Genomic DNA, 17,369 nt, shown 5'->3' on the forward strand with positions numbered 1-17,369 from the left:
TTTAGATGAGGTTGTGCTACTGACGAGATTCTCATTAACTTTCTGTAAATCATTGCACCATCCGGAGCTGTTGGGTCTCTGTAAATACTGTGATGAAGAGAAGGTCTAGATCTGCTCTATTTGTTAAGTTCCTTCAGACAACTTCTGTTGTCAACTGGTGCTATGTAAATAAAACAATAACAATATGCAGGCACTTCTTCAAATCGTCACTTGAGGGCGTCTCGAAGAGCGAGTTAAACCCCCACAGACCTTCATATTACTACAATAAGGCTAAAAACAGAGACCAAATAATTTTTTTCCGAACAACTTTTTCATGTGGCGGCTTCAGGACACTTGGGTCTGTATGGACGAGCAGTATGGAGGTATTTGGATGTTTCATAGTGTGTGTTTTGGATGATTCAAAGTGAACTCCATCCGCCGCCATTAGATGAAAATCTGTCGCCAGCCGGACCCCCTGGAACTCCAAAAGCGTTTTGACAACTCCAAAAGTTCTCCAAACCCTTCCTTGGTATGACGGTAAGTAGAAAACTGGTGAATAATCGATTTTGGGTGAAGTATCCCTTTAAATTTCATCAAGGCTTAAAGCCGCTACAAATATTTTTCATTTTGTGTAGATTTTGGCGACCCCTGTGGACAAAAGCGGTAGTGTTTCGCCGGAATGAAGACTGCATTTCCCATGAGCTCTAGCACGTATTGTTGTAAAGATGCTTATCTGGCTCGGTGTGCCGTCTTGTTTCGTTTCACCCGATGACCTGAGACTTTTGCATATCCAGTTAAAAGTTCTTTGTAGGGGCTTTAAAGTTCTGTATAATAAACCGAACCCCCTTTGAGTGACAGCAACACACAAACTCCTTCTCTTTGCCCATTTTCAGATTATTGAAGTCTTCAGCGGAGTGAGGTACTGCCAAGATGGCGACAGTGAAACAGCCCGCTCCGAGCTGCAAGACCACGCTGCAGGAATCTATGAAATCCACCTTTATCTGCAGTCTGTATGTGTGCATCATTCAACTACCTCGACATCTACAGGCAAGAATTAGCAAAAGATAAGTAAGAAAAGAGGAGGCAATCTAATCTAAATCTATTGAGCTGCCTTACAGCATCACAAATAGTCTCTCTATTACCGTCATTATTGACGAGACTCGCCTCATTCTCAGGAAGCACCTGCCTTCATTAACACGTTTATCTTTCTCAGCCACAGCCCATGTGTGTTGGCCTGTAACAGATACTGAGATAACACAATTAACCATGACACTGAGTGTGAAACTAGAACAAAGATAAGTCTCTATGTCAGGTGTTTGCTTGTTTTCACACACAGAAACACAAACACACACATAAAGCTTTTATCCATCCCTGCCTCCTCTAAAGAAACCACTGGTGTTTTCTATTTTTATGCTGTATCGTCTATCTGAGCTGGTTCTTTGCAGAAGTTACAGGAACACAGGACACGCAGGTCGAGTGGCTGAGTAGGAGGAACTGGACAAATTTCCTCTGTAGCCGATGACCTAGTTTGGATCGAAAATCGGTCTCCTGGTGTTGGCGGCGTGACGAGTCGTGATGAGGAAGGATGCAGAAACACACTGACTGCACCAAGATGGAGATAATTGCAAAAACATTTTTAAGTTTTTACTATTTCATTTCCCAGTATGGCGTTGTTTACTCATGGTGAAGCCGAGAGGTTTTGTGTTTATTCACGCTCTGTTTTCCCACATTTCCATCTGATCTTACCCTCTGGCGCCGGAGTGATATCAGTGATCCGCAGGTGTGGGCTCGGCACCGGCGCTGGACAGACGTCTTTCCCCAGAGCGGGGACCTCGGGCAAGTTGAAGACTATTTCGTATCGGTGCTGCGTCTTCAGGAAGCCGACCTACAGGCGAGAGAGGGAGGGAGGGAGGGCGAGAGAGATATTAATAAGGCTGAAAGGCAAAGAGAGTCGAGATTTAGCGATTTGGCAGAAGCACAATGGCTTCTTTCTCCCTGCCTATAAACTTTGGACTAATCCGACTGCACCATAAGGAGAGAGGGGGTGGGCCGAGAGCAGAATAATGGAGAAGGGTTCATACAAAGGGGAAACAGGCTTTAGCTTGGCTTCACATCGCATACTGTAAGTCCATTACAGCTCAATAAATAAAGGATTAATTGTTATGAGTAACACTGATAAGTAACTCATAAACCACAACAGCGTCGGGCTGAGTTTTCCTTGAAGGAGTCGACTAATTGAAATCATTACTCAATGCTCCGGTGATTTTAATCCCCCCACCTCTGCCAGCTTTGCAATTTTAGCCTGACGGGAAATAAACCTGAATTACTTTCTGGATTTCACTCAACTCGCAAAATCTTCCAGTAATACTAATCCCATGAATGCATTTTTCAGCAATTCAAGAGCTTAATCTTATTCACGGCTACACCTTCTACACCAGTGTGAAGCCCCCCCCCGGAGGAGGGAGGGGCTCCAGAGGTCACACAGAGCTGAATCACACTGGAATAAGAAGTTGGATTTGTTTTAATGGTACAAAAGGAAAAGTTGAGACTCTCCGATCTTTACCATTCATTAGCAGAGCCAGAGCCTTCATGCATATGACAACAATCTACCGCTTCCACATCTATAGACTGAAAAAAAACTTGAGATGTCTGGAGCTAAAGTGAGTTAAGAAGAGTTTGGTAAATGCAATAAAGGATACAGGGAAGTCCAAGATGGAGCCAGATGAGATCTTCCAGCTGTTTGTTTGGTAAAGGTGGAGACAATGTTGAGATTCTTAAGTGACTTAACTTTAAGTGTAATAATAATGACCTGTCTCCTATATTCAGAATCAGAAACATCTTAATAATAAGATAATTTACTTCCTTTCCTGTTGTAGACACTCAGGTTCATCCAATCAGAACACGTTGACAAAAATGAAACAACGCTGGGCGGAGTGATTTCAAAAGCACAAGTAGTTCAGAGTATTTGTTAAGTAAGTAAGTTACATAATTATACATGATTATTTCAAAGCGTGGTGAATGTGCAGGTCACAACTTGTCCACCATAACGTTTTGGAGTTGTTGGATTGTGTATTTGATGAGTTTGATGAGGGACAGGGGACCTGTACCGTTCACCTCCATTGTGTTCACTGAGCAGCTCACGTCTCTGCCCCGCTGATCTCAAAACAACATGCACTGATAATTAAAGGTAATGAACCTACTGCTATGACTATAGGGATTATGGCAATAGGAGAATTTGCCAAAATGTCGAACTATCCCTTTATCTTATTCATCTGATAAAAATCAAACTGAGGCATAAAGACGAGTGTCCATCAGACTGCAGGTTGCATAGAAGAATGAATAAATACATTTCTTTTTAAAAAAAAAGGTGGGAAGTAGGTGATGCAACCAAATAAAAGCGTCTCTGTCTCATCTCACAGCAAACAACAACAACACACAGTGGATCAGACTCTCATTACCCACACGCAGCGAGAGGCTGCGAGATGGACAAGTGAGAGAAACGGCGTCAGAGAGGCAGAGTGTGAAGAAGGAGTGATCTGCCGGTAGGTAGCTAGCTGCCCGAAATTTAGCAAAAGAGAAAAATTCATGAGGGAATTGTCAGAGAGAGGAGCGAGGACAGTCTCAGTCTCACAGAGGAGGCAGGATGAAAAGAGAGAGAAAGAGGAGAGAGAAAGAGAGAGGGGGAGACAGTAGGGAAGTGCAGGAAGAGAGAGATAAGCTCAAAGCCCCTCCAGCTACAGCTACAGCCCCAGCACAGCTCTGGTTGTAGCAGAGACAGAGAGAGAGAAGGGAGAGCATGAACACTGCAGAGAAAAACAATAATCATTCTGTGAGCGTCGTCGTCCCACGCATGTTCACACACACACACACACACACACACACACACACACACACACACACACTCTGTGAACTGTCACTGAAATGTGATTTAATGTGAATTTCATGTTCAGGTGCTGGGATGTACGGTATGCATCACTGACGGAGACGAGAGACAGAGACAGAGACAGAAGAGAGTGAGTGATTCCTGATGAAAACATCTGGTCATTTAGTCCCTGATTTAAAGCAGCGCTTGTGTTCGTGAGTCTGACGCAGGCAGATGTGCAACTGCTGAAGATGTGGTGTGTGTGTGTGTGTGTGTGTGTGTGTGTGTGTGTGTGTGTGTGTGTCGGAGGTCATCCAAAAAAACAATGCTCCAAGTCTTATGTGAGTTGAAGGGAAATGCCGAACATTTCAAAAAGCTGGGTCATCCTGTTTGAATGAGACGGTTCATTCAGTAAAAAGCTGTTTGTCAAGTATAAAGTGGAGAACACACACACCTACACACATATACACACACTTGTCTAAGAGGAAAAACAAAAACCTGTCAATCCTCCACGAGCTGTGAATAAGACATTGGTCTCCAGCTGCTGGCGAGGCTGCGATACGACTCTAGTTTGGTTTTGACTCCATTCAGAGCAGCAACGTATGAAGGAAAGGACAAAAATACATTTAGAACAAGTAAATAAATGAGATACAAATTAATTTTGGTAATGAGAAATGCCATTTCTCTTCTATAAGTGTTTAATTTATTTCTCCATTTATTCAGTTATTTATCAACTTTAAATTATTTTATTTATACACTTATTTACACATGTAGTTCTGCATTTATTTCTGTATTGATACAATTTTATGATTTACTTCTGTATTTATTTATTCATTCCTTCATTTATTATTCATTTCTGTCTTTGTGTTTGTAGTGTAATTAGGTATGTGGTCCATACATCTACGTCTAAAGCAGGATTGGTCAGCTTTGTCATGTTTGTCTTTAACAGCACAGTGTTGTTTTACACAAACACATTAAAGAAACATTAAAAGCACCTGACATGATACTAGATCATTGTTAAAACTAAGAATTAAAGTGCGTAGTATACCGCACAATCCTCCATGAGTCCAGCAGTTTGATACAAGCTCCTCTCTCATATACTGTATCTCTGAGAGAGGAGGGGGTGTCGAGGGTCTGCGGTGGTTTTACAGGTTGTTTCATGGCTGCCTGCTCACACACTCTTTCTTTGTGAAACACTGACAACCCTGCGTCGTTTCAGCTGCACTGGTACAGTAACGCTGCCAAACCAACGCTGTCGTCCCAGATCTAACGCTGTGCTCTCTGTAGGACGGGCCCGGTGGAAGAGCAGCCTCGTCGCCTCAGAAAGTCTCTCAGGTTAAAAATGTGTGTTTTGTGTCTGGGTTGTTTTTGTTTTGTTTGTTTCCCATTTATGTGCTGTGGCTGTCTGTACTTGTGTGTTGTTATGAATTTAAAATGTAATAAAAATTACAATAAGCAAAAAAGAAATGTGTTGTATTTTCCAGCATATATGACTGATTATGTGGAGTACCTGAATATTCATAGGAGGAAGACTGAGTGATTCACTGTCAGTCACTTCCTCCATGTTTAGAAATGAGATTATTGATGTCAAACCACTTGATGAAGGTGTCTGTCTCATCATTCTAGCCACAACATTAGCATTAATCTGCCATCTCATTAATGTTCACCTGGTTTGTCTGTGTGTACTGTCATTTCATGTGGGGAAGCCAAAGAGAAATTTCCAACTAAAACTAAACTGAACTAATGAATGTACAGTGTAAGTCCAAATATCATTCTGCTTTTAGCTCTGTTTTTGGTCTCCACCAGCTAAACAGTTGTCTCTAAATCTGCCTAATGCTCCACAGTGTTTACCAGCTATTTGCTGACTATTAATTAAGCAGGTGGAGTCATGTACAGTAAAAACAACACATCTGGAAATGCATCTGCATCTGGAAACAACACATGATACAAATAATGAAACTGAAACTGAACGAGAAAAATTTAGTTGCAGATCACAAAACAGGATGCAACAAGGATGAATGAAGCCTCTTCCTTTGTCTCCGCATTTAACAGTATGATAATAATAGTAACGTGTATTTATGGGCATTTTACAAAGTGATTTACTCTGAGCATCAGGGTTGAAATGAAACAGGCAGATCTTATTTATGTCGGTGTTTCCTGTAGGCAGCCACACATCCTTCCTTCTGGGTTACATCTAAGTTACTTACAGTAATATGATCATATCTGTATGTATGTGAACTTTCTCACGGTGTGTGGCCTCTGCAGCAGCTCATCTTATTTCCATCGCCCTGCTTCACCGTCTTAATCAGAAACAAAAATGTGCACAAAGACAATCAAACAAGAATTATGTGTTGTCTCCACGTGACCCGTCCGACCCCCTCCCACCCCGCAGCCCCCCCCCCTCTCCCCACGCCTGTTTCTCAAATTCAAATAACCTCCATCAGAACTGGTATTCATGCAGCTGTTGTGTTGTACTGTACGCATGCCGCTTCCATCCCACACACTCCCCACCGCCTCATCATCTTCTGGTCTGCCTGCACGAGGACCGCCAAACCCACCCGGTCGTTTCCATAGCAACGCAACCCCCCAACGCTCCCCCTTTTACAAACCCCCTCCTCGGCACGCTCCACGATAGAGCCACGACGGCGGGGCTGACAGTACTCTGTGCCCACTCTCGAACACGCTCAAAGAGCTTTGAGAAGCGCACACACACACACAAACACACACACACACACAAACACATACATAGTGCTCTGAAGCTGTGAAGGTCGACCGTCGTCACGGACACGACTCAGCTTTTCAGCAAACTGATTTGTCTGTGAATTAAGTTTTAACGCTTGTGTACAAAACTTCCCTTCGGGGGGTTTTGGGCGGACTGAGAGAAGGCTGACCTGAAAGGCCTCTGAAGGTCTTTTGTGATGCCATAAAAATACAAAATGAGGGGCGTCGCGTGGCGTAGTGGTTAGAGCGGGCGCCCCATGTATAGTGGCACAGTCCTCGCTGCGGTCGGCCCCGGTTCGAGTCCCGGGTCGGGCGCCATTTGCTGCATGTCATCCCCCCTCTCTCTGCCTCCCCATTTCCTGTCTGTCTCAACTGTACTATCTATAAAGGCATAAAAGCCCAAAAAATATACTTAAAAAAAAAAAAAAAAATACAAAATGAATCTGAACCAGGCAAAGAGACATCTACTTTTAGACATGCTGAGCCCTTCACTGAGAATAACATTTAGAAAAGTGGTGTTTTTTAATTTTTTTTTTTTGAATGGACCAGCTGAAGTGAGAAGGTTGAGTTGATCCAGGGACAGTTGAAAGGGGACGGACACGAGGGCAGAGGCAGCTTCAGTCCGTCTGTGTTGCTGATATAATCGGTTGTAGGGCAGACTCTACCTGCAGGCAGGACGTCTATTCAACATGAGAGCCACTTCATTTTCTGTGCCACTCAGACAGAAACAAATCCACAACTTATCAGATATACTATCATGAGGTCGGTCGGTCCTCTGCCGTTTGCATCGCTTGCACAATATTTACACTGCGGACAATGTTGTTATTGTGAGACTCTTGATCTGACACTTTAAAACCAGACAAGGAGTCTTTTTGTGAGCCACAGCGTCGCTTTGAGCTGAAAGTTCACATCAGCACATGGTCGCAGTGACGACATCGACGTGCTGTTATAAAGTTCACAATCTTGGTTTTACACCAAACTCAGTGGAAATAAATGGGTTTTCTAAATGAAGTAAACCCACTAATGAAAGCTGATTGACCCCTTTTCTCACTGCTCAGACTGAGGACACACACAACTGCAACTTTAAGTATGTAGCCGCAGTGTTTCTATAGCAACGTTCTGAAAGTTACAGCAGTGTAAATGCTGACTACCAATTTCCACTGTCAGCAGAAGTCAGTGCAAACCAACAGTCGGTACTTTAACATGCACAGTTGAATCGAGACGATGTCCGCCTCCTCAACAAAGGTGGTGATATGCGTCGTTTCAGCGGGTTAATAGAGTGGCGAAGTCCCGCCCTTCTGTTTCCGGTACATGGGTCCTCAAAAGCAAAAAATTATCAATGAGATTCAATGAGTAGATAAAATTTATATTTTGGTCCCGTTTGAATTGTGCAATGGATTTCACATACAGTATGTTGTTAGTGAGTTGTTTTTGGGGTAAATTCAGAGACTGCTTGCTGAAAAACTGCCCCCAAACGGGAACGCGCATCAGCAGTTTTGCATGAATTTACCTCTAAAACAACTCTGTCTCGTAACGTTGTTATTATCTCATATCTTATCACAACTTGTCCACCAGAGCGTTTTGGAGTTGTTGGATTGTGTATTTGATGAGTTTGATGAGGGAAACCAAGAAATCCCATTAGCCTCCGTAGCATAGCTCTGAGCAGCTCACGGCTCTGCTCCGCCGTTCTAAAAAGATCTTGCACCGACAATTAAAGGTAACAAACCTACTCCTAAAACTATTGGGATTATGGCAATGGGCCAATTTGCCAAAATGTTTAACTATCCCTTTAACATCATTATCAACCGCAGCTTCACTGTTAACGAAGCCTGTGCAGCTAAAACAAGCTAATGGTCACTGATAAAATGTAATTTAAGAGTATGTTTTTTTCCAGAAGCTCCAATTATGATTTTATTTTTTCTCTTTTTTTTTACGTTTTGGAGCCTCGGGCAGCTCCTGTTGTCGTCGCTTGGCTGCAGAGGTTTAAGAGCTGACAGCAGAGAAAAGATAAGAGGTCCGATATCATTGTTCTGGGCCTTTATAGCCGACAGAGGAGATTAACAGTGATGAGAGAAGACTTTAATCTTCTCCTGAATGTTTCACAGATAAAACCTATCAATGCTCGTGAGGCGACTGACACACTAGATCAAAGGGTTACGTTCTAATATCACATCCACCACTTGAAGAGCATGGCACAGAGAGAAGGTCAGGCTCCTAATTACGACCAGTTACAGGACGAGACTGTCACGGCCACTGGGCAACACAGCTGTACGCTATTGTGAGAAAGTAGCGTCGACAAGCTTTTACAAAGGAAACTGATCTTAATTGATGACTTTTTCAAAAGCACTACTATGATTATATTTATAGTATTATAGTCGGTTTTCTATTAGATTGACTCACACTAGGCTGCTTTATTTGAGTCCAGCCTGCCTCCATTGGTTTAAACACAACAAAGATCTGATGGAGACTGAACAGTGTCTGTACTTGCTCCCAGAGTTAAAACCAAACAAAGTGAGGCAGCTTTTACTTTCACAACATTTAAATTAGAGCTTTAAACATTTCTGTTTTATGCTAATTTCCAATAAACTACAAACATATCAGCTTTTTAATGTGTCAGCTGAGACTCAACTTCCACATCTATCTCAGCTCACAGCTTTAAATACTCGTTTTATTGTTTTCAATGTCTTTTAAAATGCTGTTATAAGTATTGATCTTAGTTTTAGTTCATTCATTTTTGAGAAAAACTGCAGTGTGTGTGTGTGTGTGTGTGAAGACTGAGAGAAAGAGAGAGAAAGCAACTGCATCCGTAGGGAAAATGTAGAGAGTCAGCTGACAACAGGCTGACCGCCATCGTCAAAACCTGTGGTGCATTTGTGTCCGTTGGGGGAAAAAAAGGCTTCTGACCTCATTTTATTCAAAGTTAATATGTCTTATCTAAATGTTTTTTTATTTATTCAAATGTGTTTTCATTGCTCATAAATACTGTCACCTGAATGTTTCATTGTGAATGTATCTCCATGCCTCAGTGAAGCACTTTGACTGTGAGTGCTGTATAAATAAACCTGCTTTGCCTTTTCTGCACATCACCGTGGAGCCAGGGGAGTTTGTGATGGTGCCAGACGATAAGTGAGCTTGGAGGAAAAAAAAAAACCTCATCATTATCTCATAAAGACGTGCCTCCTGAGATTTCCTGTGTGGCTCCTTGAAACTAAATGGATTCATGCCAGATCATTATGTGCTCGCAACGTTTGATGCTTTTCTACAAACACAGCGTCCGCAAGCGCTAAAAATAATCGTGGTGACACTTTTAAAGCTCTGCTGTTAAATGTTTACAATGTCTGTGTGTCATAAATGACCTCATCAATCAATCAATCAATCAATCAATCAATCAATTACTTCCTTCCTGTCAGATAACACAACCTGCATATTAAGAACCTGACACATAAAAAACTATTATTTATGCCATACAGACAGTCTGATGGCGTCTTAATTAGTGAATGAAATCAGCACAAAGTTCATTATCTAAATAGGTGTCATTAAAGAAAATGTCAGTGGATTACATTGATATTCAGAGTTGGTTATGTTATGAATGTCTACATTTAATTTGGGATCTTGCCTCTTGCATCTGTTTGTTGAGTTAAAACAATTCAACATCTGATGCTTTGCACCACTTGTCGGCACTTCTCTTGTTTAAATTTGAAGGAATAAAGTATTTAATTTGACCTTTTCTTTTCTCTTTACCCTCTTATTTAATCTGTATCCTATATTGAGTTAAAAAAAAACAATCTTATTTCTCTGTGAATTGGCCTGGTGAAGCAAATGTGACCAATATCTGATTTGTCATTGAGTATTAATCAAACTTATCACCCCAAATATGCATTAATTACCATGATGTTCTGTTCTGCTTGTGATAATGGTTGTTATATTTTTTCTTCATGTAATGAGCAGCAGAATCCCCCCCTGGATACATCACAGTGAAGTTTAACTAACTAATTACATTACTTAGAAACATGATTCATGACTAACACGGTGACACAGCTTGTTTACAGTTGTTTTAGTGTGAATACGACTGCCTTAAAAACCAAAGCAGAGAAGCAGAATCATATAAATACATAAATATAAATTGAATCATCTCTCATACTGTCCACTTAGCATGTGACAATGGAACAACTTCATATAAAACAGCTGGAAAACATCTGGATTGAGGTCTTTTGTGGAGTTTCATCTTGTAGAGCAGAAACAGATATTTGTATTTGAACGAGAGTAGAGATACAGTGATGAGGAACTCCAGACAGATCTCCCTCATGAGCTGCAGTGGTCAAGTGTCGGAGGGGCCGCTACTCCTACAAGGTTAAACACACCTTGACCATGAAGTTGCCGTCGTCCTCTGGGGTCACCATGACAACAGAGTCGTGCAGCTTCTCGTCGAAGTGAACGTGCGACGGGGCTCCGGCAGCGGCGGGGGGTTCCTCTGAGAAGCGCACGCCTCCGGCCTTCGCACAACCTGAGAGAGAGAGAGAGAGAGAGAGAGAGAGAGAGAGAGAGAGAGAGAGAGAGAGAGAGAGAGAGAGAGAGAGAGAGAGAGAGAGGAGATGAACAGGAGGAACTCACGCTGGGAGAGAAGAAGATGTGTTGAACAGCAGCAGTCCACTCCTGTTGATGACAGAGTGGAGGACAACAGCAGCTCACAATCACTCACACCTGAAAGTGCACAAACGCAACGACACACACACACACACACACACACACACACACACACACACACACACACACACACACACACACACACACACACCCATCATGTCGTGTCGTGTGTTCAGTGTTTCCCTCATCATGGGAAAATGTGATGCAGAGAGAGAAAACAGGATTTCCTCAAACAGATGAACAACTGGTGCATGTTCAAACTGAGGTCAAATGAGGTGAAGAAAAGTCCAACGATAAAAGAGGAAGAGATGAAGTTTGTAAAAAAAAATAAAAATAAAAAGCAGGAAAAAAAAGCAGAAGCTGTTGTCTAGAGTCTTATCTAGTTTACAATATAATGTGTATCCAGTCCAGATAATAACAGGATCTCTACCTGGACTTTGAACAACCCCTCAAATCACAACATTTGACTGTCTTTTACTGGTATATTAGTGCGATTCAAAGATATGATCATTGATCAATCGTATCTGCTGCTGCTGATGTGATGGCTCAACACTAACAAACAGAAATCCTGGTGTTAACCAACACCCTGAGCAGCTGTGAAGACACATTAACAACCATTACAGTCATAGATGGTTTCCTGTTAGAGGTGCCAATCATCACATGCACCAAGACACAATATTTGTACTATTTTAAACATCTATATGGTATTAATATGCTGTGAAACATTGCAATTTATTGCCTTTTTTTGCGACTGTAAATTATGTCCAAACTTCTCTCAAAGGAAAGTTCTCAGTCCGTTCATCTCAATTTCTGTTTTATTCTTGCACAATGTGGCTGTCAAACAGACTGTCAAACAGAAAAAGCCCTATAGTGCTCTAGTGAAAAAAATAAAATAAAATAAAAGGTTGATACTTGGCATCTGTGAATCAACACAATATTGCCACACAAGATATCACAACACTGTGCTGTATTGTCTTTTCCCCCCTCCCCTCTTATATCATCACATCGGTCCACAAACCTTTCTTCTCAGTGATATTACATTACACATCCCTCTATGCCAGCCTCCGTAGGACCTCAGTGTCAAAACACAGAGGTTGGAGCGCTCTAGTCCTTACAAGCTAAACATATTATTTCCCTTCAGGGTGGTGGTGATCTCCTATGACACTGAGACTCGCTGATATTTATTGTTCTCCTGCCCAGGCGTTCACCCCACCAGTGTGGGAGGATAGAAACTTGTTCTCCAAATAAACCCCCTCCTCCTAATGAAAAAAAGAATCATTCTTTCTCTGAGACAACAAAAACAAGTTGTCTGAGTTTCTGTCTCGCTGGGGTTTGGGTTTTGAGTGTAAAGCATCATTTTCCCAGAGCCTCAAAGGAGTTTCTGAGACAGAGAGAGGTTAAACAACAAGAGGCAGAGATAAACAGCTCAAAGGACTCAGTATGCACGGCCCCCTCTGTTACATTTAAACAACCTTTTAGATGTTTATTAAATGTCCTATTAATAGAAGGTTATCACCACTGGGACGTACCCGTCTTTTGAACTGAAAAGCCATTTCTCAGAAACTCATGCGCTGCAGCGTGTGTGTGTTTGTTTATAAGTATGACTCTGATATTACCATATCCGGCATCATACTGTCTTACTTCACAAACACAAACGCTTCTTTCCAATTATCCTCGATTTATTCAAAACTTCAAAGGAGCCCCTTTAGAACGAGGAGCAGACGTGCATGTCTGCCTGATTTTAAGACCTAATCACCTTCTGAAATAAAACAGGCTAAAATACTTCATTTAACCTCACAGGTAGCTTCTCTTGTCGCTTATATGCCGTCTCACAGGGAGCAGCAAACATTAACTTAGTAAACTAGATGTTTGTTTACTTCATACTTTAAAATTAAACACTATTTTCTCTTTAAAAAACTGCATGAAAATGGCTGCAAAGATCATTAAATGCGATTATATTAAATGGGATAGTTCAACATTTTGGCAAATTGGCCCATTGCCATAATCCCTGTAGTTTTAGCAGTAGGTTTGTTACCTTTAATTGTCAGTGCAAGCTATTTTTAGAACGGCGGAGAAGAGCCGCGAGCTGCTCAGAGCTACGCTACGGAGGCTAATGGGATTTCTTGGTTTTCCTCATCAAACTCATCAAATACACAATCCAACAAATCCAAAACGCTCTGGTGGACAAGTTGTGACCTGCACATTCACCACGCTATGAGATAATAACAGAACATTACAAGACAGAGTTGTTTTAGAGGCAAATTCATGCAAAACCGCTGATGTGCGTTTCTGTCGGGGATAGTTTTTTGGCAAGCAGTCTCTGTATTTACCTCGAAAACAACTCCATCTCGTAACGTTACGTTATTATCTCATAGCGTGGTGAATGTGCAGGTCACAACTTGTCCACCAGAGCGTTTTGGAGTTGATGGATTGTGTATTTGATGAGTTTGATGAGGGAAACCAAGAAATCCCATGAGCCTCCGTAGCGTAGCTCTGAGCAGCTCGTGGCTCTGCTCCGCCGTTCTAAAAACAGCTTGCACCGACAATTAAAGGTAACGAACCTACTGCTATGACTGTAGGGATTATGGCAATGGGCCAGTTTGCCAAAATGTTGAACTATCCCTTTAAATATATGCTTTAATTATATAACAACAGTTGTTCTTCAGTTTTATTTCGTCACATTCAAACTTAAATCCAGTGTTAGTCAGCCTGGATGCAGCAGTCCACTGCCAATAGATAAAGTTGGACACTAACTGGTGAACGTAACGGAGCATTTAGCAGCAATAAAAGCCTGATATATTCCCCAGGAGCTGCAGTGTCTACCCGATGCATAAATAGCAAAAAAGTGTTCAATATTCACCAGAACATCTTAATAAGTTGATATAATGTCAGCAGAAAAAGGAGTGAATGTAGCTGTGAGCAAACTGCCCCAAAACCCTAAGTCTACATTAAACTTTAATCAGGTGTTCTTGCCAACCTGACAACTGAGGAGGTTTTATTCTTTGAAGTGTTTTTCTTCCAAAAAATCTTTTCTTTTTTTCTACATTTATTGACAGAGGCATTCTTCCCCTCCACATCTAGACCAGAAAACACTCCTCACACCTCTATGTATAAGACTATAAGAAATTTTGACTTATTCTGGTGATAATGTAACTTTTGTCATGAAGATCAAACCAATAAAAACACAATGAACCAAAACAACAGCATGTGTAGTCTAGAAGAGTCACCTTAAGGATTTATAAAGGGATGCAATATAGCTTTAATCACCCCCCAGTGTTTTTAAGTTATATAAATACACTGTGATCAATATTACAGAGACATAATTGCTCCTGCCTGTAACTGAATTCATATACAGACTTACGTCCTTGCGTTACATGTAGCCCGGGCCATTACTGTCCCACTTGGGCCCAGTTCCATTAAACTTTTATTCAGACTCATATTAGAGATTAGAAACCCTTGCTATCAGCTATGTGGGTCACAATAATGAGTTCAGGAGTTACATCATGTTCCATATGTGCAAGATCACTGCGCAGACCTGGAGAGTGGAAATGAGGAATGCTGTTTGCCATTTCATAAGTGCACGACGCCATGTAGTATTCACAACATCCCATAATGGATATAATGGTTTTTAATAGATGTGCGAGATGCAACATAACTCAAAACAGAATTTATTACTCCCAGACGGTGCAATTTCCCCCCCATGTCTCCGCTCCCAAACCCAGATAAAGCACACCAAGAGATGGGTCAATATCTGAAATGAGTTTCTTTATCTGATTATATGGCTTCATTTTAATTCTAACACTAAAACATATTACAGCAGCAGCAGCTTTAATCTTTCCCAAATTAAGTTATCAGCCATTTTTATTAAATGATACACACTTATAAAAGATAAGTGAAGTATAGAAACTGCAGCCATTCAGTAATGCGGTGTTAAGTGTGATGTCTGTGAAAGATTAACAACCTTAAACTGGCACTGATCAAATGCAGCTATTGATAATGTAGGCTACAGGTCACTTGTTTTTTCAAATAATGTCAAAATATTGATATTTTCATTATATTTCTTGTCTTTTCAGCTACTTGTACATTGTGTGTTACAGCATCTCTGGTTGTGGTATCAAATTTGGTATCAAAAACCACCAATATTCTGGTGGGCACTAATTCAGTTAGAATATACAGAATAAGGGTTCATTTTTCCTTCTACAGAACAGAGACTCTCATCGTGAAGACTTCAAGCTTTACGTTAATGATCCAATCACACGTTGGGACCAGTAATTTCACGTTACTACTCCCACTATAAGGAGCTTTCTGCACGAAGCCGAGAAGTTCAAACAACGGAGCTCCATGACTGTAATAATTACACACAAGGCTTAATAATGAAAGGCTTTCATACTGAGAAGCAGCCAATCAGCAGTTAGAATTAAAACGGTACCTTATACCATATAGAACGGCTATAGACTTTAATTGTAACGAGTCTTTAACTTTATCTCCAACATGAGAAATTATCCATTCAAGAAATCCGATACCTATTAAGGCAAAGTCACCAGAGGCATGAATGTAAAACTCATTACTCAGCTCTGCTAATTTACTCTGTTTTACTAAAAAAGGGAGAAACGCCTCCGAAACCGAGTGTACAATGTCATGTGTGTATTTATTTTAGTAAGAATGGCCAATCAAACAGGCCTGACAACGTACAGTCGGACCACATGCAGTCCAGTCCGCCTTCTTCACAGAGCGTTACGATGTGGAGCTGGTCGGCTGATTTCTTCCATTTTCAGAAAATAATTCAAAACCAGTTTGCGTTTAAAGCTGTACAGTTCTTTCACTTCGCCATAATCTTCTTCACATAATTCTTTATTAAAGGATAAATAATTAATTCATCAAAGGTTGCGTCAACACTCCTTTTTATTTGTCAGGTTTTGGTAGAATTGAATGAGCCTGTTTCATCCCTGTTCTCTTTCTGACTGCTTCCTGTATTTTTCTTTTTCTTTATCTCTATAATAAAGTTTTGAAGTAGACTTTACTCCAATATAAATTCATATTGCAAGGTTTTCTTCTAATGCTATCCTCAATGTTCCTCAACAATCGTAACAACTTAACTTTTCCCATCACTTTGGTCGATGATACTAATGAGCCTCAGCTGCAATGAAGCTGACATGAAGCCAATCAGAGGCTTAAATCTAAATTAAAGTCACAGAGATACCAAATCAAACCAGACCAGAACCAGACAGAAACAAACATGTAAAAGTCAAGTTTTCCAAGAAGCTTCAACCAAAAGTTATTAGTAGGTGATAAACTTCAGGAGTTGTAGGTAACTTCTCTACTTCTTCGACTTTTACTGTAAATCACAAAACCAGATCTTTCTCTTTTACCCACTTACTCATCATCTGTTTTCATGACTAACATGGGAAAGCTGCATGTTCATTCAAGTCCTGGAAGTCTTGCTCCAGCTGTCAGTCGCCTCACACTGGTGAACGTGAATTAATCCCAAGGAATCAGTGAGTAAGTGGCGGCGACGTTCAGGTCTGTCACTCATCAAACAGCTCTACTCGTCCGGTCCTGTCCTCAGGAGTCCTCTTGGCTCAGCCTCAACACTAATTCACATGAACAGAAACTGAATTTGTCACCTTATGACAAGAGCTACAAAAATGTTTACTGTTTACACAAGTTAAGAATTGATTAATGTTGGGCTGATCGACTACCTGGTATCTGAAAATGCTATTACCGTCATTCCACAAACAAAGCGAACAAATCAGCTGAACAGCGTTTATACTGGGACATAATCAGCTGATTGGAGCCTTCAGACATATCAGTATCAGCAAATATGAGCCAATATGAACTGATTTGAAAACTTTTTTGTGTCTTTAAACTTTTCAGGCGAACTGCAAACTGACTGGGTTTGGTTTAGAGATGAAGTCTTGGCTTTGGTTGATCCACTAGAGAAAAATGTTTGGTTTATGTTCACTCAGTTTTATATACAGTAGCCTAGGTTTGCTCCACACGGCACCGTGCGACTGACAGGGGCTTGTGAAAAGAAAGTGTGTTATTATTCATTAAAAGGTTTCGCCTTTTAAAATTTTGTTAATTTTATTGACATTTTCCAAGAGTTTACGGCAGTGCTACACTGACGCCAAGTTTTTTATTGTTTAACAGTGAAATGTTGAGC

At 41.0% G+C, this 17,369-nt stretch overlaps 1 protein-coding gene across 1 annotated transcript in view; it reads right to left on the reverse strand.

Moving 5' to 3' along the window:
* adisspb (adipose secreted signaling protein b) overlaps window positions 1–17,369 on the reverse strand; it is a 33,538-nt gene that overhangs the window by 6,742 nt on the left and 9,427 nt on the right. Inside the window, exons 3-4 of the mRNA XM_085759037.1 lie at window positions 10,924–11,066; window positions 1,726–1,864 (exon numbers count right to left, since the gene is read on the reverse strand). Coding sequence (XP_085615163.1) covers window positions 1,726–1,864; window positions 10,924–11,066 — 282 coding nt within the window. The remainder of the gene's footprint in view (window positions 1–1,725; window positions 1,865–10,923; window positions 11,067–17,369) is intronic.

The sequence above is a fragment of the Trachurus japonicus genome, chromosome 18 (genome assembly GCF_045865225.1).
Source record: "Trachurus japonicus isolate A0001 chromosome 18, Traja_1.0".
NCBI lineage: Eukaryota > Metazoa > Chordata > Actinopteri > Carangiformes > Carangidae > Trachurus > Trachurus japonicus.